Source organism: Dermacentor andersoni, chromosome 7, assembly GCF_023375885.2.
Source record: "Dermacentor andersoni chromosome 7, qqDerAnde1_hic_scaffold, whole genome shotgun sequence".
Lineage (NCBI taxonomy): Eukaryota > Metazoa > Arthropoda > Arachnida > Ixodida > Ixodidae > Dermacentor > Dermacentor andersoni.
This window is the reverse complement of record NC_092820.1, coordinates 116,864,156-116,891,812: the sequence shown is the minus strand read 5'-3', so window position 1 is coordinate 116,891,812 and position 27,657 is coordinate 116,864,156. Positions and strand designations below refer to the sequence as shown.

Sequence of the window (27,657 nt, the reverse complement as noted above, 5' to 3'; positions counted from 1 at the left end):
ATAACGTAATTGGTTTACCAGACTAGTAAGCATGTCGCCAATTGAACAACCCCTAAAACGCCTGTTATGATCCGCCTCGAATTCGACCTCTTATGCGTTGGAAACGTTCCGACTCGCATTTCAATGTCGAGGCAATCGCCCCTCATCCCATCCTGAATTGGTAATCAAATACTTAGCATCAACAAAAATAAGACATATCACTTTGCCTTGGAAGCATTTCAGCCTCACTGTAGAGCATTGATTTAGCCTACGTTGTATTGTCAAAGTGGCCAGTGATTCACAAATGCAGTCCCACGCAGCAGTAACGTTACCAAGACTCCACATAAGCACGTCTTTGTGAAGGGCAAGCAGAAAGTCACTGTAAATACTTGTGGCGCGAAAGGTCGGCCGAAAGGTGAAGCGACGAACAAAAAGAGCAGCACTTCCTGCCTAATTTCATCGCGTCAAAAACACGCCCATAAATGGACTGCTTGGATGTGCACATGTTAAATAAGCAAGCAACACAATAAATATACGCAACCCTACACATTATCGCGCCGCAAGAACAAGAAACTAAAAGTGGCTCTTTTAAAGTGAAATACATCGAACACTAATCCATGTCACTACTCTTCTTCATATGCTTCGATTAGCTCTCCTGTCATCCCTAACTAGTGCACTGCTTGATCCGAGAACGCGAATGCTATCAAATCACGTTATGCCCATATATAGGGGTGAGCCAGTCCCTAAGCGCGAAGTATGTTGCCTTGCTCCGGCTTGTGCTTTCCATTGAGAGAGAAACGGGCTCGCACTTGTTTACCTGCTGCGGTGGCTTAGCGGCTGTGGTGTGGCGCTGCAAAGCACGAGGTCGCGGAATCCATTCCTGGTCACGGCAGTCGCATTTCGGTGGGGGTGAAATAAAAAAAAAAGTCCGTGTCGCGTGCATTGCGGACACGTTAAATATAACCTCGTGGTCAAAATTAATCTGAAGTGCTCCATTACGGCATGTATCATGAAAAAACCCTAGTTTTGGAACGCAAAACCCCATAATTCAATTCAGAACCCTTGTTTCACTGTTACGGCTGTACCTGTTTGACGAGGTTTGATGGAACTCACATACTTGGCTAAAGCCATGTTAGGATATTATGAGAACTCGGGTAGAGAGCAATTTATAGTTTATGGGCAGGCGATTAACGTTTCAAGGGAGTTGAGAAGTTCAAATAGGGGGAGGGTGGGCCTAAAACGCTGCAGGTGGTGAATGTTTAGCTATTCTGGCTGCATTGTGAGATTTGAAAATGACTACTGAACCATCTATTCGTTTTCTCGCTATGCATTTCATTACACGAGGCTTCCGCAGCGTTCTCGACTAACTTAATCAACAGTATTACTCGTATTCTGTGCAGCTACACGGCAGGTTAAAGGTAATAAATGACAAAGTTCAAAGCGTGTCAAGGTAATAACAGTAATGATAGTGACTTTCATACTCAAGCCCTTCAGAGCTTCATAAATGCGTTTATAAAATTGGCGTATAATTTGAATCACTGCAAAAAAGAGCTATGAAAGTCAGAAAGTTCAACTTTGGTGAAAACGTCGTAAAGAACGAGGAAGAAAAGATTATTCCTAATGTGTACGCAAGGTGAATGCGTGTTTATGATCTAGAGATATTGTTTAAAAAATTTAGCAAGTACTGAATGGGTTTATATGTTAAAAAATGTTGTAAACTGCATATGGTAAATACAGTGAAGTGAAATTCCCAATGGCACAGCTCCAAAAAGCTACTTTGCTGGAAATTGAGCTGTGATTCTGCAATTCCGCACAAGTCTGCAGCCTTTTTAAAAATTATCTATTCGTAGCCTCGCTTCAAGAATGTGCGGCTCGTGATGACTAAGCACTTCTCAGGTTCCAAGTACTTTCTTGACGTAGATGCTGCGCGAAGATAAACAGGCGGGTACTCAATGCAAGACGCTATTGTGCGCACGTGGGGCAGCATAGCCAGCGAAGTCGGTTAACAATGCTTTGTGTCGCAAAAAAGGCACATTTGCATATTTGCCTTCCGACGCGTCTTTCTGAGATGGCAAACGTGTATTTTTGCTTAAGGAAATCGGGGTACAACACAAGCGAGATTTATCTTTCTATGCGGTTGAAATAATGCGAAAATTTGCAAAAAGGAATGTTTTTATAGATATGGATACTTAAAAGGTAGATCATAGCGCTAGAATTTTCAGTGCTGTACAACTGGAATAAAATGCGCTTCCTGTTCACGCTTGTGGGCAACAGTGGCTCCGCATTATTTGCGTCTTTCGTGCCATATCACTTTTGACAAATCTTGAGTCTAGATGGTTTTAGCATAGATCCTATTGGGAAACATGACAAAACATGCCTGTTCGATCACGACTGCTGTAATCGCATCCTCTTTATTCTTATCTCGAATGACCCGTAAGCTGCAAAGGGAATTAGATACATCGGAAAAAACTATCGCCTTATATTTCCAATAGCCCAATCGCTGCAGCACTGAGCTTTGTTAACCATTTTCACTTCCTATGGTCCGGTCATCAACAGCGGATATGTGGCGCTATGTTTCTAGTCTATAAGGAATATTCCAGGATTATCATGTCACGTGTAATGGTACAATGGGACTACGAAGAAAACTAAAAGGCTATATATCAAGAACTGCAATACAATGTGTAGTTCTCTTGCCGGCACAGGAATCGGCGTATACCATGTTTTGTATTTCGCTGATATCATTAGAAGCCACAGGACAAGGCGCACATGTCTGCAGAACTATGCACAGCGGTACATAATAGATCCAGAGCCGCACCCGAAAGTTATTTTCTGTTGTCGTTCCGTAGCAAAGATGAGCTATGTCACTACCTTCCACATGTCTCATAAGAAGCTTCTTAGCATGAAGCCAAAGAAAGACTTAAGCGCTATACCAAATAATTTTGGATTGCTAAATCATTTTGAAAGGGTATTTTCATTATTGCGAAAATGAAGACGATACTTTAGATTTGGTTTTAAGTTTCGCTCTGTATTCTCGTAGCTGTTTTGGCATGTTGACGTCACAGCTTTCAATGTATTGTCTCTTATTAGCGACTTTTTCGTGGTGCCAGAGGACGCTCGCACTTTGTGGGTACAGATGGTTTTGTGTTCAGCATAAGTGTTTTCAGAATAACTCACCTTTAATGAGTTACGTAGACCAATGTGGATATTCTATATATCTATGATAATACTGACATCTGGTGCGACAACATCAAAACAGTCATCAGCTGACCTTCGCTTTTGTCTTCTCAGGCTTAGCAAGCCTCCAGTTACTGCAACAGGCACCGGTTTGCTATGAAACAAAAAACAAAAACAAAAAACAATACTTGCTCAGTGAGCCTAATCTATTGTTCCCACTAGAAACCACCATGTCGTAAGTGGAAAGCACAACCAAGTGAGTGCATTGAATTTGATGGCTTTGATGCTATTAGCTGTCATAGTAGGTTTTATAAGGCACGTCATTATCTTGATCATCATCAGCAGTGGCCTATTTTTTATATGTCCTCTTCAGGACGAAAACCTCTTCCAGCGATCTCCAATTAGCCCTGTCTTACGCTACTGATTCTAAGTTTCGCAGAGAAATTTTATTATTTCATCCCCCAGCCAAACTTTCTGACATCATCGATAGCGCTTGTCTGTTTCCTTGGCACGAATTCTGTGACTGGAATGGTCAACCAGTTATCTGTACTACGCATTACATGGCCAGCCAAGTTCAATTTGTGCCTCCCAATTTCAACTGCAGTATTGGCTAGCCCTGTTAGCTTCCCGACATACACTGCTCTCTTCTCGTCTCGTAACGCCACGCCATGCATTTTTCGTTTCATCGCTTTGTTCCGGGATGCTTAATTTCCCTTCAACCTTTGTTGTTTCATCTTCAAGTTTCTGCCCTTATGTTAGTATCAGTAGAATACTCAGTGGAAGGATGGTCAGCACCCGCCCGCCATTTCCCTGAATGGCCTTGGCTAGCACTCGTGGGACTGTCGAAGATAGTTGTCCCATCAATAGATATCGCCGCAGCACATTTGGTAGTGTAACGCACGCGAAATGCGGAGGTTGCGCTGTCGGAACCGATTGGTGGTCAGTTGTAGTTTTATTCACTTTATATTCCTCTTCCTTATTGTATTTCTGCAGTTCAATGTCAAGTACATGTAACTTTACTTATGGTTTCCTCAACTTTATTTTCTGATTAGAGGTCAGGAAAATGAAAGCACTACATACAACACTCGTGGTGCGTAAGCACCATGTGTTTGTGGCAGCCATATATATTCACCCTCTGGCCTTCTTTTATTACTTTTTGTGGCCTTCTTTTATACCTCGGGAATGAAAACATTCGCCAGATATTCCTAGAATGATTAGAGCACTGCGATGCCCGTCAACCATTCATTTCCTAGAAGTCACAGCAAGGCCGGCAAGGCGTACGACGGCTGTCTGAGGCGACATTTAAAATGGCGGAGGGTGCCGAGATAACTGGTTTTGATGGGGTATGGTCGGCATCGACCTCTTCAAAGAATGTCGTCACTCTGCATGGAACACGAGAAGGGTGTGCGATAAGGCACCCCAACCATGTCCCTCGAACGGCACTACCTATCGGATGATTCCACCCAATGACAGGAAGCACGAGCAGCCGTAATGTGTCGCCTGAAGGGCGGTTGTGCTTTCGTCCCAGGACGCGCCCTGATAAACAACAGCTCCTGCACCCGACACTATTCCAGCTGTCATCGGGTAGATTCATCAGAAGTAGGAGCGGTGCAAAGCACATGATCATGACAGCGAGTGGCGAAGCCCTCTCCACATGGTAGTACATTCTAATGAGCAGCTAACCCGCCGGGGTGACCCAGTGGCTCCGCGGAGTTGGGTTGCTAAGCACGAGGGTGCGGTATCAAATTCCGGTCGCCGCCGGTGCGTTTCCATGAGGGCGAAATGCAAAAAACACCCGTGTACCTTGCACTTGGCGCATCCTAAAGACACAGAGGTGGTTGAAATTAATCCGGAGTCCCTCACTACGGTGGGCCTCATAATCATATATGTGGTTTTGCCATGTAAAATACCCGAATTTTATTTCAAGAAGTCACTACTCGACCCACCGCTTTACTTTGCAGTGGCCGACTGTGCGCCCGATAGAGGTCGACATAAATAAAGTGCATGTTTGCGCCTCTTTGTCATGTTTCTCATGTCAACGGTAGCAGCCAGTAAGGGATACCCACTTCACACTTTAGAGGATCGCGTCCACGGGTCGAAATGCACCGAGAGAGCATTTACTGTTATGGCTGCAAAAGCTCCCGCAGCATGCATATTCCTAACCTGTTTATCTCGTCAAGTGCGTACCTGCGCTTGCGTGCCTTCAATTCTTAAGGCAAAGCTTTCGTGTCCTTTCCTTACTCTTTGAAGATGTTTGAACATGTCGACATGTTCTGTTGGATGACCTGAGTGGCATGGTAGTAGTGCACGGGGAAATTTTCGAAGGCATTAAGATGGCAACATGGAGACGGGGGGAAAGAACGTGAGGTGGTGAGAACGAACTTAGTTGATTGTAGGGGATTGGTCCTTCACGTTACTTTAGTCTCAATGAATCGGCGTAGGCGTCATCACAACGGTATACAAGAAGAAGTGACATGATTCTGTAGTCTGTAGGTGCCGAAAAAAGGCTGTGCTGACGTTTGGTACATTGGGACGTGTCCGTGGTGGTTTCTTAAATGAAAGAAAATAAACTGAAATGCGAAAAAAAGTGGAAGAAGGCAGGTGCTCATGGGGTAAGGGTCTGTATACATTTTGTTTCAGAGTGATATATGCGCAACACGCAGAAAAACGTGAAAATATTAGATTGAGTCGTAGGGGAGGGGCTGGGAAGAACTGGAAAATGTGAAACAGGTGGGTTTAAGAATAGAGGTTAGCTGATGACATAATGTGGTTCGGCAACCTTGTTATTCATTTAACAGTTTGCGTGTTATATCTTAGGACTTAGAATAGCTCAGAGCTATTCTATGTTGCCACAAGTCAAATTGAATCCAGTCGGGTGTAGGTATTTATACTTCAGTGTGAGGTACGCATCGTCCCGTTTATTTTCTGTCACTCGGTGAATGGAAATGGAAATTGTTTGTAGTATTGGAAGCCCTGTTTCTTCGAATATATGAACATGTTCATTGAAGTGGCTGACTACTGCTAAATTGTGTTTTTGTACCTGCGGTTCGGCCGTTCAGTTTTGTATCGCGCCCTCTATGTGACTACAACGGCAGCTGCTAAAGGACATTTTTTGTGTGTATTGCTGCACACAATAGTTTTGACCGATATTGATCGACTAGCAGCGCTCGGCTATAGCGAAAACATTTCATTTTTTTTTTACATTTCTCTTCCGCTATGTAAATGACAGGCACACCGAAAACACAAGTCTCATTGCATTGTTTCAGCTCGACTCTAGCCTAAGACACACCACAGCCTCGACATAAAATACATTTCGCTCTAACCCCATGGATATTGTGTTCGTTCGGAACAGCGCGGATGACACCTACGCAGTCTTCTCAATGTGTTTCAAAATAAAACGTGCAAAAATTTGACGAATTCTACATAAACAAGGAACAATGATCAAGAACAGATATTCTGAGAATAGAGATAGGTGAACGCAGGGAGGTATGTGATATCGCGTTGTGCGCATTATAGTAAAAAAAAAGAGAGCTCGTATACCATGAGCTAAATAAATAGTCAGAATGCTTCCAGATACTTAGTGTGACTAACGAGACATGTAATTTCTAATTTAGGGCACAACATCTTATTCAAATGCATTCGGCATTCCCGCACCTAAAAGTGCATTACTGCTTTCTTATTGCTTCGATTTGCGGGAGTATTGTTGGCGTATTCTGCAAAGGTTGTCGTAAACGTCATTTGTTCTTTCAGTCATACCAATAAAAGTACATGCATTTCTTTAAGCCGGACGGGCTAAGACGTGGTTGATGTGACACAAATTCTCGTTGGAGATTTGTGGCTAAAATGCACCATGTCACTGGATAAATAAAAAACAAATCGAAACCAGCCGTTTCAGTAGTAACAAGGCCACCTGAGTGCGCAGAGCAAGACGTCTAATAGAATGCGTATAAATTATATTTAGGTTAGATGTGGAGCAATGTTACTATACCACGTCTCATGCGAGCGTAAACTTTCTTTCCTAGCTCCTTTGTGAAGCTTGTTCTTCTTTTCCCATTGTATTTGAACCAAGCCAGCACCTACTGAAAGTTAGAAAAATACTCCGTAGAAAAGTTCCCGGTCACATCAGCAACAATGGTTGTTGCAAATTGGAACTCAGTCCTAATGTGCCCTCTTTAACCGAGCCTGTTTTGGTATATCACCCGTTGTTTAAGTCTTGAGGTCTACTAGCAATGCCTTCGGCTGTCGTAGGGTTCATAAACACGCGCCGGTACGTTCATAAAGTTCTGCCTTTGTTGTGCAATTACTAAAAAAACAAAAAATACACAGTATCCAATCAATTCTTCAATGAATTTCTATTGCTCCGAATCAAGTACAAACACTCACATAAAGCTAGGACATATGAATTATAAGGCTGACCTATGCGCCAAGCATTTGGCTGAACAAAGATCGTGGCAAGTTCTATTGTGGCAAAAAAAATATCCTGGCTCTCCCGTAATTGAGAATAGATGTACGTATGAAATGGCAGCCGGCAAAGCATATTGGTCGGAGATGATATTAGCCACAATCTTAAATGTGTGTAGTGCATGTTCGCAACGGCACACCCCACCATACCAGACCGCACCATGCCATACTGTGCAGTCGCCGACATGGACGCTGCCCAGCTAGAAAAGAAAGCAAGCTGAAGGCGCCACAACAGTCAGCGAAAGACGCCAGCGAGGCAGAGAGCGCTGCCCAGTTCCAAGAAGAATGTATTGAATCCTGGAGTTTTCCGGGCCAAAGCCACGATTTGATTATGAGGCACGCCGTAATGAAGGACTTCGGATTAATTTTGACCACCTGGGGTTCTTCAACGTGCACCCAATGCACGGTACACGGGCGTTCTTGCATTTAATCCACATCGAAATGCGGTCGCCGCGGCCGGCATTCAATCCCGCGACCTTGTGCTTAGCAACGCAACGCTGAAGCCACTACGTCACTACGGTGGCTTGCGTGCTCGTGCTTCGATCGCACGGACTGGCGCAGAGAAGCAGCTGTGTTTAAGACCCCAGATTGGCTGTGCTTGCTGGAACGAATGGTAACACAGCTACGCAGAACCTGCCAGTTTGTGCGATTGTTTTCCTCGGACGTAGTAGTCATGGCGTGGGAGTTTCTTTGCTGCAATGTAACGCCTCCCGCACATCACCAAAACATACCTCCACGTGTTGTTTGTCAGAAAGATAGCCGATGAGCTCCTATGAGGCGCTAATCGCACTGAAACAAGGATGTATAAACATACACACGAAGACTGCTGTGTGCTCTATACGGGGGAACAACGTACTGCTGCGTGTGCGGCGCATGCTGCAGCTCAGCAACGTCTCTGAGCTGCATCTGCGTCACTGAACAGCAACGTCATCAAGGCCTAGACGCAGGCTAGCGTTGGCTAAGGCTAAGCGACATCGCAGACAAGCCTGGTTTTTCTAGCCAATTCTGCCCGTGGTCATCGAGTTCTTTCTGTCCGTATGTGACTGCAGCCGTGGCGCACGTCACACCAGAAGTGTTTACTCAGCCACCTTAGATATACTACAAACGCTTTTGGCAATTAAGCTACGAGCCTTAATTCGAGTAGTATTCTAACATGTTGCTATCGCATTCATTGTGTCGCCTGTCTGCTGAAATTGTCGATTTCCAATGCCTTAACTTTGTTCGGGTCGTTCACGCACTTTCCGGGGTCCAAAAAGCAATGTCCAGAAAGCAATGTGGCAGTGGAGACCTGTTATCGCGTGGGTCAATTCTCAACGTTCGCACGCACCATCGCGCAATGCATTTCGGGTGCCATACGCAGGCATCACTTCGGCGGTGCTAGATGGCGCCGAGTATTCTCAGGGAAGCGCGAAAGATGAGTCCCGGTATAGACAAACATACATATATAGTTGGCACCCGAAAAATGGCTGAAGTGCGCTAAGGCTGCAACCGCATTAGAAACTGCGCCACAGTTTCCTTTGTTCTACAGCAAAGACAATGCCGCATGTTCCTCTCAAATCTTGTGGCTGGTCGCGAAATGCTTCGTGAGTGTCAGCTCACCCGAAATAATCATGTTGGTTTTATTATTGTTGATGTTGATTAGTGTTGGTGATTGTATTGCCCCCTCTCGTACGCGAGAGGGGCCAATAAAATCTTTGTAGCACTGCTTTATGTCGTTTTTATTATGTAGAACAAGCTATTTTTAAATAAGAAAACCAAATTTGTATAAGGATAACTCCCATGATGTCCAGATTAAGTTATTCTTGCAATAAATATCACCAATGCGACGGTATATTTAGGAATATCGTCGGTTACTTTCAAACACATCAGCCTGTTTTCAGGAATGAATATTGCAGCACCACCATTATTCGAGGAAAAGCTACATGCAAGTCTGAAAAGTACGTCTCTAAATTTACGCCACATTGAAATTCTTCTCATTATACTGCATATACTAGAGCAAAGATTTTCCATGTCCTGTCCTGCGGCCTGTATATAGAAACAGAATGCCTGATCTTGGGCAATGCAGAATAAGGTGACAGAAAAAGTGATCGATGGTTCCTTCTAGAACTATAAACATCTTCAATCTCTACACTGCTTCAATAAGAAGTGGCATGAGCACCTGCTTCTAAAAGCGACAAGTGCTCACCAAGCATTATTCAATGCTGACAAAGAGGTTATGTGGACAAGACGAATAAAGAATTGGTGACGCATCGTGTAAAATATTTTGCGTGGGCCAGAAGTACTATATATATACCCGGCAGGTATAAACATTCATCAGTTTGTAAGACGTGTTCTAAAAAGAAAGATCTGCAATGAAGTTCTCACTCAACCCTTTCGTACTGTGTTTTCTGCTATGCCTGACAATCACCTACGGTAAGTTTGTTGCGTGTCTATTGCTGTCATAGATAACTGTAAATTCACCTTTGCGCTGAGCGAAACATTTTGTAGGCAAAAGCAGAGAGACATTGAGGACAGCATGGTCACTGACTCGCTCAGCAGTCTACTTTCCTAATCTATAGAGAAAATCGACTACGTATCGCTGCGTTGTGCGCGCATAAACATTAAAAAATCCAACCTTAAGTTAGAAGGTATTTATGTGGGTTTACGTTAGTTATATGGGAGGGTGTTCGGGGGCAGAAAATTGCAGAATAACGGAAAGGGGAAATACAGGTCATCTTGTGGCATTCGTGGTTTTCATAGGTGCATTACCCAAACTCCTTGGAGGCAAGCTCTCTCACAGTATGGGTGTGGCATCTAACGGGCGGGACGGCGATTTACAATATGAAGAACTATCCACATACAAATATTTGGTTGCAATGAGCATCGTACGACCATTTGTGAACTCGTGTATTGAGGCCCTCGCGTTGCAATCTGGAAGAAAGTCCACGCATCCATGCGAGCTGGTAGCAGGCTGATGAAGGAGGGGAGCGAGTACGTAATGCAGTCTGTAGTTGAAAATGTTTGGAAACATGCTTCTTATCAAGGGCAACTTCTACAAATTTATCAGACAGTTCATCATTTCGAAAGAAAAAGAAAGGTACAAGTCTAAAACGGTGCTTTCAATGCATTTTCATACCGTTCTCTTAAAACTCATGTCGTACACGTGTTAATCACAAGCTGTTACTTATTGCAAGCTCTATGCTTCTGTATATTGCTGGAGAGCCACCAGCGTTGCCTGTTGGTTTCGGAACTACGCTATTCTACAACTTCTACGTGTGGGACTGTAACTATTCGTAGTCTGCACGAAAGAAAGGGAGGTTCGACGACGACGTGGTCGCAGTAGGGGGAGGACAGTGGAAGAATGACGAAGAGTTGACAAGTAATAATCACAGTGGCTAGAAGGCGATTAGATGGTAATAACGGGATTTCAAAGAAGTCGCGGCGATGGCAGCTCGCTGTTGGTTTTGGATATCACGAACGTGATTACGGGCATCGCCTTCCCCACGAGGCCGCCTCGGTTGACACAATACACGGTAGTTGTTTGCCCTATGTGCAAGATCCACCCTACCGTGCAAGACTGCAGCTAACAGCCCAAACTCGGAAACGAGGAGGAAGAGGCAATAAAAATTTCGCTTTATTAATTTGATCTATGGCAGCCCAGAAGTGTATCAAAACGCTCGCTTATGCGCAGGCGTCGCCAATAACCAAGCCAGGCACTGAGACAGCCCTAACAATGAGCACAAACGAGACGCCAGTGCCCATGTGGCACTGGCAGAAGGCGTTGATCGACGAATTGGCGATCATGAACGACCAGGGTTGGGCACCAATTGTCGTGCCCAATGCGTATGGCTTGGCTGCGCTACTTCCAGATACATCCACCCTCTCCATTGCTCGCGTTTTCATAGGTACCTGTAGCGCACAGTGCAACCTCATACACGATAACGGTGTTATGTAGAGTTCAATGCGAACGCGTTGCACTATTAACTTAAATACCTAAAACATTTAAATGTTGCGTCTTATTCTTCTGAACCGATATCAGAGAGGTGGAGGTGCGAAGACGCAAAGAGGAAGCATATAGCTTAAAGGCTGAGGAAGAGGGCGACACATTGAGCGTGTGTGCTTGTGCGCGGTAACGCCACTTGTCTCCCTGCATGCTTCACCTTTCTGAAAAAGGGGGTCATCTGAAAGTTATTCAAATTTACGAGTTGATAAGGTGTCAAGGAAAAGCAAAGAAAAATGATAATCACGACCGCTACTGAAAAGTGGTCGATACGATAGTGTTCGCATCATCTTCCTCACCTTATTGCTTTATCGTGCTCTCGTTATTTGGGGTATTATAGGGTTATGTCAAAAGATGAGGTGGAGTATCGTGAGATGGCATTACCAAACTGAATCCACCGGAATAATGAGCACGACAAGGGGACGTGCTACTGAATCGGAATGCTACCTACATGCTACCTAAAGGACAATAACAAAGCAGCGCACATTTGTGGTTGTAAATATTGGATGACACACCAACGCGATCATCTTCCGAGTGCTAAGGCAGAGCCTGAGAAAGAGGGTTCTCGGCACTAGAGCTCAGAGCGCTAAGCTGGAAACAGCTTTATCGGCCTACATTAGGCGTTATACGATGGCGAATCAGAAACCCATCACCCCTATCTTTTTTAAACAAATTACGGGCGCAAATGCGAAGTCAACATGTTCATTCTTAGCGGTGCATCTTTCTTGGACCGTCCCAGCCTTGTGTGCCGGTAACTACGCGGCAGGGGGCTGCTGTCAGTTGTAGAAGATGGCGGTTGCGCTTCACACAACGAAGGCATACGAGCAATGAAGTGTGATTCGTTTTCTATGGAGCACGGGACAAACGGCCATCGAAATCCACAGGGAAATGCAGCCCACGTATGGGGAAAGGTGTGTCACATTTAGAAGTGTGAGATGGTGGTAGTGTGAGTTTGCAAAAGGCCGTGAAGACCTGCGTGACAATGAGCGTTCGGAGAGGCCGCGTGCGTGCGATTTCTACCACAGGGGCATGTCAAATTTAGTGCTGCGATGGGACAAACGGGGGTCTAAACCGGCGTGAGGGCTAGATGGAAAAATAGTATAAGGTGCGTAGAATAGTACGTATATTTCTTAATTCCCTGTATGTACCTTGTTTTGGCAACAAATAAATGCGTGCAAAGACTTTCTGTTACGCCCTCGTATAGCACTAACAGAAATATGTTGAGGCGAACGAAATCACAATTAATCTCTGGACCGCTACTATATTACAGCTGCCTGATGCGGTAACTTCAGAAGTCTGTGGATTTTTTTATTTTCTTCCATATCTGTTACTTAGCGTTTGGGCAGGACTTAAGAGTGTCGATTGTGACGAGTGATTTTTGAAAGATGAATGTGTAGCACATACTGTTGCGATGAGGTTGCGAAATATAAACACACATTTTAAAATGTATTTTCAATAAAACCTTTCAACATGGGGGACCCTACCATTAAACAATTATTGAAATATATTCCTTAAGAAAATTATGCCATATATATATATATATATATATATATATATATATATATATATATATATATATATATATTGCTCTGTAACATCCACGAGGACAACGCGACGCACAGGTTTTTGTAGTCGCAGTAACGTCGCTGTACCACTTACGTGTACGCCTATCTGACTCCTTCATTCTCCCGACCAAAATTTGAAATTGATTTTTTTATTACAGCGGAGGAAGAAGCAGGCGCGGCTGCTGGTGGGTCGGAAGGTGAATCAGGTGGAGGGGGTACAGAAGCTCCGAAGGGTACGTATACTGACCACCACGCGGAATATACCGAAGAGCTGATTTATTTGATGACAGTGTTCTCATGTTAATCCGCAGAGACGAGAGCTTGGCACTCGGGCAAATCCGAGAAACGTGTGTACGCGTCATTTTGCAGAGAGTTGTCTTGGATAATTTGCTGGAGGCGCTTACGAGATCTGGAGATAATGGCAGGGAGACTCTTCCTTCTACCGAGAATTTGCCTGGGTGCTACATGGGATGGCGCGCTTTGCCCCAATGTAAACGTTGCCTAAACTTCTGTCCAAATGGTTAAATAACTTAGTGGAGGCGTCAGCCGTTGATCCGGCTGGCGCAACAATTGAAGGTAGAACGCTGAGTTGCCGGTGAAAAGAAACTCAGGCGGAAAGACTACTCGAAAGGCGCTCACCTGCGAATAATTTTATTGAAGTTTATAGAATCGCGCAAAAATCTACCGCGCATGCGCGTGGACGAGCTCGCTTCTCACCAAAAAATGTGCAAAAGACATTATATAGACAGGGTGTTGTCCGTGAAAAAGGTATTGTGCAACTAGGTAGACATAAGTCATATCTTATCCAGAGGAGGGCAGATGTCTTACTTGAAACAAAATTACCTAAACATTGGTGAAAACATGTCGCGTAGGCTGAGCTATCAAACAGTGAAACAGTGAGAAACGTAGTGGGAGGTATTGAAGTAGCAGTTTGTAGACTGAAATACCAACTCGCCAAAAATGTGCATGCGCAGTTGAATTGTGAATGTGAAGTTGAATTGTGAAAATGTGAATTGCGCAGTTGTTGCCGGAGCACAACACCACACGCCGCCCCTTCCTCCTTCCCATCCTCCTACGGTCATTCGCACGACGGAAGTCAGCGCGTTTGCTGTCTCTTTTTTTTTTTTTCCTTTGCGCGTGCGAGATTGAGCCGCAATCGTAGACTTCCTTCGCGTGCTTTCACTTGCGCATACAGCAAAGGACGCGCGGCAACGGTGTTATCGTTCTTGGACTTCATATATAACATCACGGTGACGCAGACGGCGACAGCAAAAATGCTCCGGGAGTGTTCATATAGTTGCTATCGCAATAACAGGTTAATTACCTCCATGTAGATGTACTCGGGGTAGAACAATAAGCAAATCTGCGGAGGCACTTATCAGTCCAGCCTCAGGAATCTCCCTATCCTGCTTGCTGGTGTCGCTGCTTATCACCTCGGCATCAGCGAAGGGGGCAGAGCAACATGCACTGTCTGCAGTGTACTGGAAGGCGCTGCGTAAGCATTGCGCAGCCACGAAAAAAAGATTACGTTTATCCTGCACTTGAATATCCTGCAATAAAACTATTTCACCATAACAACGTGCCGTTATTCATTGCGCTACGGTCACTGTGGGATCTGCAGAGCAGGGTGTGCTGCGGCTTGAAAGGCGACAGGGCGACCGTTCTCGCAAGTGATAACGGTCGCCCTTTGTTCAGCCATCTGGCTGAACATTGTAAACGTCACAAATGTTGTCCGTATCTTCGTGACACCAGGTCTCTGGCATGTTCTAGAGATAGACTGGAGAGATATTAAATGCTTTCTACATTGCAAAGGCCGAGGGCGCGTGCATTAGCTGCCCGTCAGTAGCATTTACCGAAAAAGAGATTGCTTTTCTGACGCGATAGAGAGGCCGTAAAGTCACGGTGGTGCTATTCTGGTGTCTATCTATATAAATACTGTTTCTTCAAATAAACATATAGTTGGAAGTTAGCGCCTGTCCATCGTACATGTTCTTCTTTTAGTCCGCGTCTTCGGAGCGCTTTTTTTTTCTTTTCTTCAAGTTCATAGCTTCATATACCTGTTTACGGTAGCTGCGATCAGGAAAACAAATATGAACGAGCACCGAGAATAGCCCTCGTGCATAAGCTTTCGACTGCTTGAGCTCCGTACCCCGCCAAAAAAGAAAAACTCCATTCATACACGTTTGCACCTCTAGTACTCTCGAAATTAATCCCTAACATAAAACTGAACTCTCAAATGACGCGGTTAGCCACGAAACTTAGCCACAACATCCAAAAGCCCTTGCGAAAGCCTCGCGGCCGTAACTAGACGGCAAAATGTCGTGGGGATGACTGCGCTGAGACGCGGAAAAGAATAAAAAATAAAGAAATGGGCGCGAAAAATACCACGTGACGGCGCTTAGCCAATCGGGAGGTGCAGACCTTCTCACCTGTCTCCTCTCAGGCTCCTCTCAGCAGCAGCGACGGCAAGATGAAAATATGTCGCCACCTTTAAGTTTTATTCAGGGAACTTAGCGCGTCCTCAGCCGCCGATCACGCCGCCAATACCATATATGGAAACAAGCCACTGGATAAGCGGATGTCTATCTGCGGCGGCTGCTGTGAATCGCACCCATGCATCACCCATGCCACGCTTTTCGCAATCTCCCGATGAAGGAGGCAGTCGCGCCACATTTAGCTGCGTTTACAACGTGCCGCACGAGAAAGATTGTATGCGCTAGGCAATATGTCGGTAAATGAAAACACCTCTGCAGCTGCGCTCAAATTTCGCACTGGGGAGTATCGTAATCATCGGTGAGATGTTATTTATGTCCATTATCATTATCTTATCATGTCCTGCGGTTGTACACTGTCCGGAAATTCTACAACGACATGCCGGACATCTGGATCATCCAGCTGGGAAGCCATTTCCTTCTCAACAATGTTCCAGGCTCCGACTGCGTTCCAGGCTCCGGCTTCAATCCCGTAACCCCGACGCCTACGCGGACTTGCGGGCAGCCGTCCTTGCTGACTACGTCACCTCGAGCGCTCGCTCACAACAGCTCTCGCCATTTGAGCCTTCGCGTCATTCCGCTAAACAAAAATACGTCTTCAGCTGCGTTGAAATTTCGCACTAGAGAGTATCGTAATCGTCGGTAAACTTTTTTATCCCTATTATCATATCGTTTCTACTTTTGACATCTGATGCAGTTGCCTTTAACGCACGCTTCACCACTAGGCAGAAATTATTCATGTCAGGGCTGGTGGTAGTGATCATTATGGAGTGTATGCACATGGTGGCTCCAGGAGCATTGGTGCTCCGCTCACGAAGATTATATTTACGTCTTCTTTTTGCCATACCACATCGTTAACCGATAGAGAGGTAAATAGGTGACACCTTCACTAATTCACCATTGAACGAGCTAACAGCCTAAAACCATACATGCACGACCAGAATCATCTTTGAGTTCAACAAAGCAGGGCAAAACCAACGTGCGCAAGCGGAAGCTATGAAGCCTCGATTAAACGATACAATACCGCTCCAACGGGATAGCCCGACAACCACTCGAGACAAGTCGGTGTCAAGTACAAGCAGTAGATTAAAATTCGTAGGTTGTATCAAAGAAATGAGGCGGCGTAATGCGCTATTACAATCATACTAAGGCACGGCTTCGCCCTTTTCTTTTGAAGTGCTTGTGGTCTCCTGCGGGCACCAACTTCGGGCATGCGAGAGTTTTTTCTTTCAAGCTGGCTTGTAATGATCACTTTTCACGTAACATGGCACGCTCTACTTGTGCTACCAACCTAGAAAGATTATTTATTTAGCACGAGTAATTTTCCCTATGTTGTCCTTGGTGTCAGTGTTTTGTTGGCTTCATGTGATATGACTAATAAGAAGCGGACCCCTTGGTTGACCCCATTTCTTCTTTTTTACAACTTAAGAAGAGGTTGAGGCGAAAAGAAAATGCGAAAACATGTTGTGGAAAAGGCGAGCCGGGGAAGCAGAAGGCGCGGTGGTGTTCAGCGTTGCCCTCAGGGCTCGTGGATTGGCTGCATCGCTTAGGGAGCAAAGGAAAAATATTGATGAGTGCCAGAGTCTGCTCTACTGTATACCTTACTCCTCCGTAGTGGTGACTATTACCGCTAATAATTGCAGTCCCTGCAATAAGGCATTCACTTCCATGTTTTGCTTGCTATGATTCATGTGAGCTTTGCATACCCTTTTTCTAACTGAACGAACAACGCATCATGATACTGCTCTTATTGTGCTTCTTGCACAATCTGGCAAGAACTATAAAGTATAAAAATGTAAAGGATAACCATTTATTTTAATGTTTCTCTGAGTAAATGAAAAACGGTTGCACAAGCAATCATATAGGTTACTTCGCGACAAATACCGCGCACCTGATGAAGCTATTGTGTTCATCGTCGTCGTAAGGATGATTACAATCAGATGCGTACCTATGTACAGCAATAAATTGTAAACCAACATTTGTCATATGAATGCCTGTGTTTTTTTTTTTTTTATTATGTAATGTAAGCTTATGAAAGTTATATGAACTCCATATAAAATTTCTCGTTCGACAATTATTGGCAACGTAAGATGGAACTGCCTTAATGAGACACTGAAAAATTAGTTTAAGCTATGTTAGTGAATTATCCTTAAAGAATGAAAACAGTCATGCTTAACGCGAGAATAGCTTTCCTAAAACAGAATATGTGCAATAATGCAGAAAGGTCACAATGCTATCTTGAAGAACCTGCACCAGTAAGCCATCACATCATACAGGTTCAATAGTCAGGTATAAATTTTTTAGCGATAAAAATGTACTTCATGGTAATATAAATAATGCAGATACCAATTATAGCAAGTTTTGAGAATTCTCAGCCACCACAATTAAAGTAAAGAAAGAACAATATTTTGAATCCGTTAAGTGACACTGACAAGCCAACACTGGGTTTTCGTTGGGAAGTTAAAAGCAAGTGGATCTTCGACTGTTATCTTCTTTAGTAATAAGCAACATAGATTGCCGTATATTTACGGAATACAGTGTTTCAAAACAGAAGCTAATAAGGCTCAGCTAAGCTAAGCGCGAATCGGCGCAGGGGCGCTGAACCCCTAGCATCTTTTGCTGCAATATTTAAACAACAACATACAGGAGATTGGGTAGTGTTTTTTTTTAAGTACAAAACGAAAGGAAAAGACACAAGCGTGCCACTGGAATGTGTTAGGAAGAACATGGCGGCCGACACGAGCCCCAAGGGAAATCGTGGTAGGAGAGGAGGAACTTCTCGCTACTTGGCAAAAGCCGACCTAGGACTTTAGGGTCCCCTAAAGTCACCTTTCACCCCCACTGGTCACCCGCTTTACAGAGCGTTCCATACTGTGTGCTAACCCTTGTTAGTATAGGCTTAGGCATTTTTGGCATAGTTTTAACGCCTCTTCTCTACGTATGGGGTATGGAGAATGGCGAGAAAGAAAACAGGTTCGTAAAATGTTTTGCGCCGACGTATCTTTATCGCAGATAATGGGTCATATGTCACTGCACACCGGAGGACAGCTATTAACCACTCACACTATGCGCCTAAACTGTGAATTTGAGCCATGTACTAGAACTGGGGTTTTCTGATTTCACATGACCATATTCAAGTGACTAACCATACAGTGCTACGCATTAGTAGAAGCTCTGCAACGGATTTGTCTTTAGAGCGAAACGTATCAAATGCAGCGCCTCTCTAATGTGGTAACCTGAAACATGGTAGGTTTATAAATGAAATAAAAAAATTATTGCCATGCAGGAGAGGAAACTGGATCAACGAAAGAGGGGGAAACTCCATCTTCTGGCTCAACAGCAGCGGGCGGTAAGGGATTCTAAAGATCACCGTTCTTGACCTTCATGCCTACGCTACTGCAGTTATTTTACTATCGAATTAGCTGCCATCTCTGTATAGTCGCTCTCTGTATACACTGAATCTAAAGTGCTTGCTTAACTCTATTATTTGTTTCCACCTGCCTCAACGACGTGCTTCATCCGTGACGTGTTTAGCTGAGTAGACAACAGTGTGGCCACGGCAGTTTTTTATGCCCTTCTTGGGCTTGAGTTTTCCTAAATAAAGTTAGCCAAGTTCCTCAATGCCGTCCCATTATGGCATTCCGTAGACTGTAGCGCTTATGTTATTTGGCTGCTGCCTGTGTTCAATTTTCGCAATTTACCATGAATGCGCTCCCGGCAATATCGACTAATACAGCAACAAAATCTTTATCACCTATATCCATGCGCGCCTTGATTTCCTGCTTTGAAGCGATAACGGAAAGTGTGTGTCTGTTGTGCTTCACCTTTATTCACATGTTATTTGTTTCGAATCTCGATAATATAGAAATGAAGCAAAAACAAAAAGCGAATCCACACCATCGAGAACAGCTGCGGCTATGCGGAAAGTGTGCCTTGGGTAAATAGAAAACTAGAAGTTAAGATTAGGAGAAAATTCTTTAGGTATCTGCTGAGCCAGCACATAGTACAAGTGCAATATAAAAAATGATGGCACAAGGGCCAGAGTCTGCGTACTCAAGTGTTAGTGAGTTTACTCATCGATTTTCCTCCGACTGAATTCGGTATATAGCATTAAATTGCACGAAATTTTCACAATTTGGAAAGATTTCATAGAAGAAAGATTTCACTGTGTTCTATTTTGGCATGCTAATCTTTCGATGCATAAGAATGTTTACAATAATGTTACAAATTATATGGAGATATATTGATGAAAGCGCGGTTATGGCAGCACGCACTTCATCAGGCCCAGGGTATAACTCAACGTCACCACACATCAGTAACTGTTTAAACACAAAAACGCATTGTTGTAGCGTGGCGCAAAGAACACTTGAGCACGGGAGGAGCAGCAAGCATGCATTACTAGAACGCTTAGCATAAAGGGATGGTGCTTCACCAACCTGCACAAGGAAATTGAACAGTGGAATTAGCGGCCAGCGCATGTCTGCCGCTCTCCCGTGCCCACTGAAGGCAGGGCCGTGGTGCCAGTCGCTTAAGTAGGCCGGTAATGGTGCGGTCCTTGTCGATGCCGCTGGTTCACCGGAAGGAAAACTGTAGATTGTGCCCGAGTTCCATCAATAACGAAGGCACCCCTCATCCACCATCGGCGCCGAGAACTTCAGGTCCAGTGCGACTGCGCAGTCCTTAAATCGCCAGGCGTCGAGGAATGCCATGTGCCAAGCAGAAGAAACTGCACAAGGAAATTGAACGGAGGAATTAGCGGCCAGCCGCATGTCTACCGCTCTCCCGTGCCCACTCTTCAGCCGGTGTCTTAAGCCGGTGCACTTCTAATATTGTACCTGTGCACTGGTCGCTTTTCGTGCCAGTGACGCGTGTGGCCACGGTCCGAGTATATTTGGCTCGGTGAACAATCGTGAGTCCAGTCAGTGTAAACTTTCCCGCAGAGACAAGCGTTGTACATCGTTGCGAGGGCAGGTACACCATAGGTGCTCGATGATTTCCTCGCACCCACAGGAATCGCACATCGGGCTCTCGGCCGTTCACATACGATAGGAGTATGCGTTCGTGAACGTCACTCCCAGTCACAGGCGGCACAACAAGGTTGTTTCGCCGCGGGAAAGGCTAGATGGCCGTTGTAGCCGTAGCGTGGGGTGCAGTTTATGTAATCTGCAATCGAAGGCACTTGAACCCCAGAAATCTTGTGACTTTTTGCGTGCAAGTAGGGGAAGTTTCCTGTCAGCATCTGACCTCGCCAAAGCACATCAAGAATTACACTTCCATGAAAGGGTCAACCCTGCGACGTACGTTGTCCGTCAGCAGTGTTCGCGAAACGCAATTCTCGGCATGCACTTCCTCAGCCAACAGGGCCCAATCATCGAGTTGATAACACTATGAGAAGTCCATGTGATAACACCGGAGAGCTCTCTGAGCCACCATGCCTTGGGTCTGCTTGAATAACAAGTGAGCATCCCGCCTCGCAACAGTATCATCATTTTCATCGGAATGAAAGTTGCACTTCACTTGTGAGCCATCTGGATGCTAAGAGCGAAGAAATGTTCGAACTTTCAAAACATTTCAAAACACGAAGCCTTGTTTCCCTGGAGGAAGCTTCGCGTTTGGACGTTGTCACAAGACAGACCGAAGCACATTCACTTCGTCGAAGGAGCGTAGAGATTGAATCAACGAAACGAGTGAAACCCGCCGTGGTTCCTCAGTGGCTATGGTGTTGGGCTGCTGAGCACGAGGTCACGGGATCGAATCCCGGCCATGGCGGCCGCATTTCGATGGGGGCGAAATGCGAAAACACCAATGTACTTAGATTTAAGTGCACGTTAAAGATCCCCAGGTGGTCGAAATTTCCGGAGTCCTCCACTACGGCGTGCCTCATAATCAGAAAGTGGTTTTGGCACGTAAAACCCCATAATTTAAAATTTTAAACAAGTGACACCACAGTTTGTTTTCCGAACCGTTGAGCGAGGCATGTTTCAGTGATTTTTGGCTACGACGCGCTTAGTGTGTCGAGTTGCTGGACGATACGAAACGCTTTGCAGAGCGACAACTGGAGAATCAGGAAACCTTAACGTGCATACAGTCGATCCAAAGTATCGCTCTTCGCAAACGATACTGCGGGAGTGACACTCACGTATATTATCGAATACATACAGAAGATTTTGCGGTTGCCGACGGTGTTTGAATGTGCTTCCGTGCGCAGAATGCTCGCGCGAGAAGCAGCGCAGCAACGTTTATTGGCGTGTCCAATAATACGATTCTCTGGGACATAGTTCTTCCCCTGATAATTCGCATTCTACCATACTTCACTAGAAGTGAGCTTACTTATGTGCCTTCTACGTCCCATGGGTGATCACGCGCGGAATTAAATAATTTTCCTTGAAGAGGATCCACTTGAAATGCGATCGCATGGCAAGGCGGCAGCGCGCAAGCAAAGCGATTGGACTGTTCGGTAGCAGAAGACGTGCTGTATGCGCTGCCCCTGTGACGGTTCGCGCATGCGTACGGCTTTCGCCGCTTCCCGTATATGGCGCTGCACGGAGCAAGAGACACGTGCTCGCGTATTCCCTCTAACCGTGGACCGTCATGTGGATATCTGTATTGTTGAATACATGCATACAGAAACACGTGGACCAGTCGATAATTCTGCTCACATCTTCGACAGTTCGACTGTATAGACGTTCCCCATAATTTGTTTAAGCGATGCCCCGCGCGGCTTAAGCAACGCGGTACAGCCGCCATAGCCAACGGAGGGGGAACGACTGCGCGTGCGAGCTTAATAATTCTTTATGACGCATTCTTTCATTTTGGGTCCCCTGAAGTCCCTTTATGACCAATAAAAGCTAAGTACCGAAAATGTTTGCAGCTCCGCCGACGGACTTTCTTGGACAACGCCTACTTCCGGCTGGGAGCTGCTTACGTCCGCCATGTTCTCTCTGGGCCAGTCCAGCTCCTTAGTTCGACGGCGCGAACACGCTTGTTTTAGGTCGTGTGCAGTTATGTCGGCTACAGAGTTTCAGCGAAGGTGACGGCATATTTGTCGCTGTTTGCTGGAAGCCAGCTTACCTTTCGGGACGCTTTTTGCTACCTCCTGCTGCAATGTTTCATTGTTCGCCTCAAGACAATAATTTACGCATGTTAACGGGACACGTAGCATAAGTGTGGTCCCAATGCACGTTTCGAAAAGCTAAGCATTAGTCTGAATAGCGCAAACCATATTCGGCTATGAACGGCAAATTTCGCTTTGTGATCGTAGGTTGGTTCCTGAGCGCATATGACGCCTAACCGCGCAGTGAGACATCGTACTTAAATTTACGTAGTTCAGCTATTGTTCAATGTTTAAACAGCAACATACAGGAGATTCTGTAGTGGTTTTATTACAGTACAAAAGGAAAGGTAATGACGCTGCCGGCCGCGGCAGTTGCTGTCTGAGGTTTAGCGCACACGAGCTAAGGCCGGCAGAAATACAAGGGATAGGGAGAATATCGCAAGGGGAGCGACTGGGGATGGCGAGCAAGGACGAGGAAGAGCTATGCGCACTCTTTACTAAGTACGAAAATAAGTTTTCACCGCTTGCACGCGAATGCTCAGGCACAGCTCTGAATTGTCTCACGGGCGAATGACCGTTGCAAATATCTGCAATAACACACTTCATGTGCAAAGCTGCAGGCACAGCTCTGGATTGGACCACATACGAGTGGCTGATCGAAACATCTGCAATAACACTCTGCCTATACAAAGATGCGCGCGTGCACTGCTCTCTCGCGAACTAGGCAGCCTCACTACGACTACGCAGTGTCACGGCTCGGACCGTCTACGACAAAAGAGCACGTAAATAACATCTGGAATGCATTACTGACACGTGTTCTTTCGTGTCAGTGCCTAACTCATTTGCCATTTTTCTTTACGGCCTCTCACAGCAAAGCCATGACTGCAAATGCATACCGTTCATGTGTATACAGCGCGTACACAGCGCCATCGGAGCGCGGCAGGAAGAACATGGCGGGCGACGCAAGCCGCAAGGGGATGCATGGTGGGAGAGGAAGTACTTGTCTCTACTTGGTAAAAGCCGATCTAGGGAATTTAGGGCCCCCTTTAGTCACCTTTAACCTCACTGGTCACTTGCTTAACAGAGCGTTCCATACTGGGTGCTAGCCCTCTTTAGTATAGACTCAGGCCTTTAAGACCTAGTTTTAACGCCCCTTTTCTACCTATAAGGCATGGAGAATGGCGATAAAGCGGACGTGTTTGTAAAGTGTTTTGCGCCGACGTATTGTTATCGCGGATAATGGGTCATATCTCAATGCACACCGGACGGCAGGTATTAACCACGCATACTATGCGCCTCAACTGTGAATTTGGGCCCTGTATTAGGACAGGGGTTTTCTGACTTCACACGAAAATTTTCAATCGACTATCCACATACTGCTACGCTTTAGTAGGAGCTGTTCAATAGCTTTGTTTTGAGTGCGAAACGCGTAAAATGCAGCGCCTCTCTGATGTGGTAACCTGAAATCCGGTAGATTTACAATGAAATCCACAAAATTTATTGCCTTGCAGGAGGGGAATCCGAAGGACCGAAACCGGAGGCACCTGCGTCTACCGGTGGAACAGAAGGGGGTGGTAAGGGATTCTAAAGATCACCATGCTTGACCTTCATGCCTACGCTAGTGCCGTTATTTTACTATCGACATAAATGCCATCTCTGTATAGTTGCTACGTATACTTTAAATCTAAAGTGCTTGCTTATCGGTATTATTTGTGTCCATCTGCCTCAGCGACACGCTTCATCCGTGACGAGTTTCACTCTGTACACAACAGTGTTGCCACGGCAGTTTTTGATGCCCTTCTTTGGCTTAAATTTTCCTAATTGAAGTCAGCCATGTTCTTCTATGTTGTCCGTCCCACTGTGGCATGCCATTAATTCTAGTGCTTGTTTTATTGAGTTGCTGCCTGAGTTAGATTTTCGCAGTTTTCCATGAATGCGCGCTCCCAGCGATATCGACCAATACAGAAACGAAACCTTCATCACCTATATCATTGCGTGCCTTGGTTTCTTGTTTTCAAGGTATAACGGGAAGTGTGTGTCTGTTCTGACTCACCTTGATTCACATATGTTTTTCTCATCGCGATAATATAGAGATGACGCAAATAGCAAAAAGCGCTTCGACATCATCACAAAAGCTGCGGCTATCGTGAAAGTGTGCCTTGGGGCCACAGAAAAGGAGAAGTTACGATTAAAAATAAATGCTTGAGGTGCCTGCTGAGCCAGCACATATTACTAGCGCAATATATAAAATGATGGCACAAGGGCCACAGTCAGCGTACTCACGTGTTAGTCAGATTACTCATCGATTTTCCTCCGGGTGAATTCGGTATATAGCATTAAATTGCACAAAATTTTCACAATTTCGTAGGATTTCATATGTAAAATGATGGCACATGGGCCACAGTTAGCGTATTCACGTGTTAGTCAGATTACTCATCGATTTTTCTCCGAGTGAATTCGGTATATAGCATTAAATTGTACAGAATTTTCACAATTTCGTAGGATTTCATAGAGGAAAAATTTCACTATCTTCTATTTCGGTATGCTAATTTTTCGATGCATAAAAGTGTTTACAATAATGTAACAAATTATATGGAGATATACGACGCTTCATATGGAACTGTATTAAAATTCATATGAACTACCGCCTGCGCGTCACTCAAGAAAGAGAGACGTATGGCGCGTTCGCAACCACTGCCCGCGTTACTATCACTGCGGGCGAGTGGGCTGCATGTACTGCCGGTGCGCATACAGCGAGGTGGGGCTACGAGGGTTTGCTGTGAACGCAGCGCGTCCACAGCTTGGCAAGCGACCACGTGACATCGCCGCAGCGCAGTAGAGGCCCCGACGTCCTTCGCGTTCGCCGTCACCAGGACGGTATCTGTCACCACAGCGCCGACCATACACAGCACCAGCCCGTGGCCGGTCCGCAAGCCTGTATCATGAAAACTAAAAGCAACGTCTGACGGAAATCAAAATGCTGAAAATTCTCCGCCATCGACGAAGTCGCCGAAGAGAACTTCATGACGACCTGCCAACTACACAACGCTACCCGAACGAAGCCTCGAGAACAGCATAAAGCCGCATAAGACTTGCATAAGCATATAAACATACATAAACTGCATAAACTTATATAACTTATTGCAGAAACAAGGTCAGGTGAGGTAGTGAGGATCAAATCTAGGGTGTTAGACCAATTAGGAGTAATGCGTGTTGGTTGGTGGACGAGCTGAGTGAGGTTGAAATCAGAGCATAGGTTTGTGAAGTGAGTACGCTCGGACGAACTGTGCTCTAAAGAAACAAGTTGGGATTGCTATTTTATGTTGCGGAAGTTATATTCGCCCCGAAGGAAAAATGGTGAATTCGGACATCTTCCAAATATTGTGTTAGGGATATCGTGAAGATAAGAACAAAAAGATGGTGTGGCAGTAGGTGAACTATAGCATTCGCAAAAAAATGAAGTCACGAGAGAAACAATTTACGCGCACACAAATCCATTCCAACGAAGAGGCAACCCTAATAACTGAACAGTTGAGCGCATCGGTGATACCAATTAAAATGTCTCCACCCGAGTGAACGTTGCGATCGCACCGATAAATGTTGTATGCTTTTTCACAATCGAGTATTTCATTGTTATTTACTTTTGCTGAAAACCACGGATCCATAAGAAAGATAATATCTGCCCCGCAAGAATCAATGATAGAAGAAATCTGAGCACGCTTGTTGAAGATACCACGTGTGTTTGTAAAAAGTACTGATAGATTGCTGTAAGGCGGTTGAGCCGAAGATAGCTACAGAGGCAGTGTTGGTGCGTTTGGGGCTGGAGCCTTTCGAGCGCACGCAACTCTAGAACTGTCTCAAGTTCGCACACGATATCAGTGGCTGCACAATAGATGTAGATTTTTTATACATTAAAATCTTATTCGAGCATAAAGAAAAAGATTGTTCTGCGGCCTTGCCAAACTAAGTTACCTTTTTTCCGCGATTGCCGTGTTTCTCAGCAAAAGGCTTCACTTATAGAAACACAAATTTTTTAGTTTGTTTTTCTGTGATAAAATGCTTTCTCGTGATTTATATGAAGCAAACTTGACAATTAGAGGATGAAGCTCGGAAGCCACAAAGAGTCCCAGTCGTTGTGCGCTAGAAATGTTATGGCCAGAAATGTTTAATTGCAGATGGCGTGAAACAAGGTCACAAATGTGAGCTTCTGACTCATCCCAGGTCTCTAACGGCTTGTCAGGGATTCCATAAAATATGAGGCGGTCCCTCAGGGACTGATCTTCAAGATTATCTAACCTTGATTTGAGCTCGGCGTTCTCACACTTGACAGCCGCAGAAACCATGCTACTAATAACTCCCAAGAGCAGTGCACCCTCAACCAATTCAACAATTTTTTCAAAAGTTGGCAGCCTGGTTGATAGGTCTGAAATCTTTTCAGTAAGTGCGTCTTGACTTCTTTTAAGGTCACCAAATGCCTGCATTACCTCAGCTTGACAAGATTCAAATTTTGATGAAAGCGCGTTTATTGCAGCAAGCACTCCTTCAACAGGCTCAGGGTTTAACTCAACTTCACCATACATCAGTAACTGTTTAACACAAAAATGCATTGTTGTAGCGTGGCATAAAGAACACTTGGGCACGGGAGGAGTAGCAAGAGCCTTACTAGAACGCTTAGCATAAAGGGATGGTGCTTCACCAACCTGCACAAGAAAACTGAACAGAGGAATTAGCAGCCAGCGCATGTTTGCCACTCTCCCGTGCCCACTCTTCAGCCGGTGTCTTAAGCCGGCGCACTTCAAATATTGCACTGGTGCACAAGTCGCTTTTCGTGCCAGTGACGGCCACGGTCCGAGTGTCTTTGACTTGGTGAACGATTTTGAGCCCAGTTGGTGTAAACTTGCCCGGAGAGAGAGGCGTTCTACATCGTAGCAAGGGCAGGTACACCTTAGGTGC

The 27,657-nt window shown here is 45.2% G+C and overlaps 1 protein-coding gene across 1 annotated transcript in view; it reads left to right on the top strand.

The window, feature by feature from the left end:
• The first annotated feature begins 9,844 nt into the window (after positions 1-9,844).
• Positions 9,845-27,657, top strand: part of LOC129385799 (uncharacterized) — a 34,864-nt gene continuing 17,051 nt past the window's right edge. Inside the window, exons 1-4 of the mRNA XM_072289105.1 lie at positions 9,845-10,026; positions 13,317-13,391; positions 18,937-18,999; positions 24,216-24,278. Of these exons, the coding sequence (XP_072145206.1) occupies positions 9,966-10,026; positions 13,317-13,391; positions 18,937-18,999; positions 24,216-24,278 (262 nt within the window). The 5' untranslated portion in view covers positions 9,845-9,965. The remainder of the gene's footprint in view (positions 10,027-13,316; positions 13,392-18,936; positions 19,000-24,215; positions 24,279-27,657) is intronic.